At 56.3% G+C, this 5,198-nt stretch overlaps 1 protein-coding gene across 1 annotated transcript; it reads right to left on the minus strand.

Moving 5' to 3' along the window:
• Positions 1 to 722: 722 nt before the first annotated feature.
• On the minus strand, positions 723 to 3,272 carry nprl3 (NPR3-like, GATOR1 complex subunit). The gene is made up of 3 exons (XM_080184390.1): positions 3,087 to 3,272; positions 2,211 to 2,403; positions 723 to 1,793 (listed from the first exon to the last, which is right to left on the minus strand). Exons 1-3 carry the CDS (start codon positions 3,259 to 3,261, stop codon positions 1,628 to 1,630), a joined length of 534 nt encoding a protein of 177 aa, XP_080040516.1. The 5' UTR covers positions 3,262 to 3,272; the 3' UTR covers positions 723 to 1,627.
• Between the last annotated feature and the right edge of the window lie 1,926 nt (positions 3,273 to 5,198).

Consider the following 5,198-nt stretch of genomic DNA (forward strand, 5'->3'; position numbering starts at 1 on the left):
ACTGCAGCAGGTTCAAGATGGCGGCTCACCCACCACCTTCTCAAGGGGGCAATTAGGGATGGGGGGGTAAATGCCAAGGCTGGCCAGCCACACCCACATTCCATTAACGAATTTTGAAAAGCCTTCACTGGAATCGGTCTGATGAGTGGACCAAGGAGCGGCAAAGAGACTGATGCCACCTCGGTGAGGCCCTCATAAGGACATCATTACAAGCCTTGACAAGTGCCACAGGGCAGGAGAAGCTCTTGTGCCCTCCTGTTGTCCGCTGGACTACACTCTGGGCAGAGGGGTGATTTTGATTAGATTTATTATGGTCATGTGTATTAGTATACAGTGCAAAGTATTGTTTCTTACGTGACAAAGCATACCATTCATACAGAAGGAGAGAGTGCAGAATGTAGTGTTACAGTCGTAGCTAGGATGTAGAGAAAGATCAACTTAATGGAAAGTAAGTCCATTCAAAAGTCTGACCTCAGCAGGGAAGAAGCTGTTCTTGAGTCGATTGGTATGTAACCTCAGGCTCTGGTATCTTTTTTCTCGACAGAAGATGGTGGAAGAGAGGATGTCCAGGGTGCATGGGGTCCTTAAATATGCTGGCTGCTTTTCCGAGGCAGTGGGAAGTGTAGACAGAGTTGATGGGATACCCGTACCGCTGCCCAAGGGTGGGTGGGTGGGTGCTGCTCTGGAATCACCAGGTAACATGATCAGCAGACAGCCCCTCATCGCCCGGTTGCTGCCCGCTGCTTTGCCAGGCACGCTCTGATGCTGGTGGTACAGCTGAGACAGAACGGGGTGTGGGCAAGTCACCGGGTACTGGGTCACATACAACTTCATGCCAACCTGGGTGACGATGGGAGGGGACTTCCCTTTCCAGCCTGGAGGAGGAGAGGCAGTGATGACTGGCCTGTGCCTTTCCCCCCGCCTGCCCGGCGTTGGCTGATGGGTGCAGCCCCGTGCCGAGGAAGGAGCCCCCCCCCCTCTCGGGCATGCTGAACTGGGACAGTCCTGCCCGCTTTCCCGGGCCGTCACTGAAGTGGGCTGCGGTGGAGCGATGGAAGAGAGAGCTCCCGTCCCGCGAGGATTGGTTTTGGGGCTTAGAACAGTCAATAATGAAGCCATTCCAAGCACCGGGACAATCTCCAGCCATCCCGGACTGTCATCGAGGTACAGAATCCATCTGGAGTCAGCCGCCAATCCCATTTCGCCAAACGGATTTAGCATCACAGCAACTCTCCTTCCCTCCAAAGCAGCACGGTGGCACAGTGGGTTAGCACTGCTGCCTCACAGCACCAGGGGACCCGGGTTCGATTCCTGCCTCGGGTCACTGTCTGTGCAGAGTCTGCACATCCTGCCCGTGTCTGTATGGGTTTCCTCCGGGTGCTCCGGTTTCCTCCCCGAGTCCGAAAGATGTACTGGTTAGGTATGTCAGCCGTTGCTAAACTCTCCCTCGGTGTACCCAAACAGGAGTGTGGCCACCAGGGGGATCTTCCCGTAAGCCCTACTTGCGACACTGATAAATAAAGGTTAAACTTTATTATAGCAGGTGGTCGGCGCACACCCGGGTCGCGAGGTCACTTTGTTTTGGGAAATATATTAGAAAGAAAAGACTTTGTCCACCTGGATGCGGTCACACAAAGGGAGACTGAAAGACGGAGATGATGGGGTCCTCGTGGTTTCGAACGACCAGCACGCTGCGGAACTTGTCGATTAACATCAGCAGCACCGAGCGCCGCATGTTCTCATTGTACATAATCTCCTCCAGGTGGTGGCGGCCACGGAAATAATGCAGCAGCCTGCAAACAGAGGCAGAAAGAGGGAGCGAGTGAGTGTGTGCACACGGGGGAGGGAGGAGAGCCCGAGGCCGGTGGGGGGAAGCGAGGGGGGGGGGTTGGGGGAGGACTGAGCAAGGGGGTACCCCTCGCTCGCACCCACACACTCCCACTCACTCCCTTCCCTTGTGCACGCTCCCCTCTCACTCACCCTCACTAGTTTGCTTTCACCCTGCCTGCCCTACACTCACCCTCACGCGTGTCGGCTCACCCCGCCATCCGCACACTCACCCTCTGGCCCACCCCTGATCCCAGTCTCTGGCTCTCTTGCTGCCATCCCCGCCAGCTTGCCCACACATGCCCTCTGTCTACCCGCGCTCACTCGTTCTCCGGCATCTCGCTCCCCCTCTCACTGGGGGGCGGGGGGACAGGGTCACGTACTTGGCAAGCATCCGCAGATCCTCCGGATTCTGGGCCGCCGGAATGTTCTGGATCATTTTCCTCTCGTGGTCGGACAGGCTGGCCAGCAGGTTCTCGGTCATGCGTTTATTGAGGGGCGAGTCGCCCCCCGGCACCAGCTCAGCACTCGAATTGTCCATGCTCGGACTGGTCAGCGTCATGTCATCACTGCTGGCTGTGGGAGAAGGTCAAAGGTCACAGAGTCAATGCTTGTGTCAGGGTGGGGGGCACAAGAGAAGCATCGGGTGGGCGGGGGGGGGGGGGGGGAGTGCGAGAGAGACACGGGGGTGGAGGAAGGGGGAGCGAGAGAGAGAGAGATTGGGGGAAGGGGGGAGCGAGAGAGACAGGCAGACGTGGGGGAAGGGGGAACGAGACAGACATGGGGGAGGAGCGAGAGAGACAGACGTGGGGGGGGGAAGGGGGGAGAGAGAGAGAGAGAGACATGGGGAGAGGGGAGCGAGACAGACACGGGGGGAGGGGGAGCGAAAGAGAGAGAAATGGGGGGAGTGAGAGAGAGAGAGACATGGCGGGGGAGGAGAGGGAAGAGAGAGTGAGAGACAGACTGGGGGCGGAGTGGGAGCAAGAAAGAGACACAGGGGGTGGGGGAGAAAGACAGGGAGATAGAGACAGACATGCCAGGGAGAGGGGGAGCTAGAGAGAGACACGGGGGCGGGGTGCGAGAGAGAGAGAGAGAGAGAGAGAGAGGCAGACATGGTGGGGGGGGGGGGGGGGTAGCGAGACAGAAACACGGGGCAGGTGGAGTGGGGCGAGAGAGAGATGCTGGGGGAGGGGGAGCAAGAGTGAGAGTGGTGGAGGTGCGGAGGGCCCGAGAGCAGAGTGAGAGAAGTTGCGACATACTTGGTGAACCGAAGCTCAGGGCATTGGGGGCGCTCAGACTGCGGCCCCCCACTCTGGCCGGCAGTAACTTGTCTTCCTCGCGTAGATCAGAGTCCATCTCACTGGGCGGCACCATCAGGCAGACATAGGTATGGAGCTGGATCAGGAGCCGGTGTTGTAACATCCAGATCACCATCTGTACCAACTGTGCCTGGAGAGAGAGGGAGGGAGAGAGAGAGGGGAGGGAGAGAGAGGGAGGGAGAGAGAGAGGGAGGGAGAGAGAGGGAGGGAGAGAGAGAGGGAGGGAGAGAGAGAGGGAGGGAGAGAGAGAGGGAGGGAGAGAGAGAGGGGGAGGGAGAGAGAGAGGGAGGGAGAGAGAGAGGGAGGGAGAGAGAGAGGGAGGGAGAGAGAGAGGGAGGGAGAGAGAGAGGGAGGGAGAGAGAGAGGGAGGGAGAGAGGGAGGGAGAGAGGGAGGGAGGGAGAGAGAGAGGGAGGGAGAGAGAGAGGGAGGAGAGAGAGAGGGAGGGAGAGAGAGAGGGAGGGAGAGAGAGAGGGAGGGAGAGAGAGAGGGAGGGAGAGAGAGAGGGAGGGAGGGAGAGAGAGAGGGAGGGAGAGAGAGAGGAGGGAGGGAGGGAGGGAGGGGAGGGAGGGAGGAAGAGAGGGGAGAGGGAGGGAGGGAGGGAGGAGGGAGAGAGAGAGGGAGAGAGAGAGGGAGGGAGGGAGAGAGAGAGGAGGGAGAGAGAGAGGGAGGGAGAGAGAGAGGGAGGAGAGAGAGAGGGAGGGAGAGAGAGAGGGAGGGAGAGAGAGAGGGAGGGAGAGAGAGAGGGAGGGAGAGAGAGAGGAGGGAGAGAGAGAGGGAGGGAGAGAGAGAGGGAGGGAGGGAGGGGGAGAGAGGGAGGGAGGGAGAGAGAGAGGGAGGGAGGGAGAGAGAGAGAGAGGGAGGGAGAGAGGAGGGGGGAGAGAGGAGGGGGGGAGAGAGAGAGGAGGGTGGAGGGGGAGGTGGAGGAAAAGAGAAAGGGAGAGGGGGAAGAGGGGGGAGGGAGGAGATAGAGAGAGGGGATTGGGGGTGTCAGTGAATGTGAAGCTAATTGAGGGTGCCAGTAGACACTACATTGCCCAACCTGGAGCGCCACACAAGAACCAGCACCAACAGGATGACCAGAATGGCCTCCCTCCGCGCTACAAGTAGTCCAGGAGTCTGCAACTCACAACCGTCCGACTCAAGAGGCAGAGACGCAGACCTGGATACCTCACTGACAGCCTGTGTCACAGAGCGATGCACAATCAGGCGGTGCAGGAGGCCCTTCAGCCCATCGAGATTGTACCAACACGAGAAACACCCGACCTCCCCACAGTTTGACCTCAACTATCTGTTATAGAGCAGAGATGGATCCTGCCTCAGAACTCACACATAAAACTCCCAAAGAGCAGTACCTCGCCCGAAAATCTGTAAGAAGTGTGTGTGAAGCGATGTGCCTTCTACTGATTAAATACAAAATAAATCCCTGACACTGACTCACAGCTCAACACAAATCTATTTAAGTGTACAAATTAACAAAACTAACCAAATAAATCCTTTCTAACTATTAACTACTCCTGGATAAAACAAGATTCTAATGGCATGCTGTCTAATAAATTAAATTCTCACTCATTAACAAAAATAGAATTTAGCCACTCTCTAAATTACGACCAGGTTTTGTGACTTGCGGAATATTCGAGGCTTCCTCTGTGATTCTTCTGTCTACAGCTTCTTTCTTCTTTGGCAGCTTTGCTATCTGGATGGTGCTCTCTCTCAGACATAGATAAAGTTTAACCAGCGATTCTCTCTCTCTCTCCTGAGAGAGCGTTGAGAGCTGTTAGCTCTTGGCAGGTGCCAGTTGCTCTCCCTCTTTGTCCCACTGCCCCCTTCTTTTACACCCATGATGACAGATCAATATTTCCCACAATAGGGTTGTCAAAACCAACAGATTCAAATTTAATAGGTTTTTGGTATCTAAGCACCTGAATCAAATTGATTGGCTAAATCCAAAGCCTGTTGTCGTGGTTTAAAAACTGCTGCTCGGCCGTTCCGTATAAATGTTTCAGTTTGGGCTCTCTGTGTACTTGCATTTTAAATCTCTAGGCACAGTTAAA

This window comes from Carcharhinus amblyrhynchos, unplaced genomic scaffold (assembly GCF_965287045.1).
Source record: "Carcharhinus amblyrhynchos unplaced genomic scaffold, sCarAmb.v2.hapA scaffold_707, whole genome shotgun sequence".
Classification (NCBI taxonomy): Eukaryota; Metazoa; Chordata; class Chondrichthyes; order Carcharhiniformes; family Carcharhinidae; genus Carcharhinus; species Carcharhinus amblyrhynchos.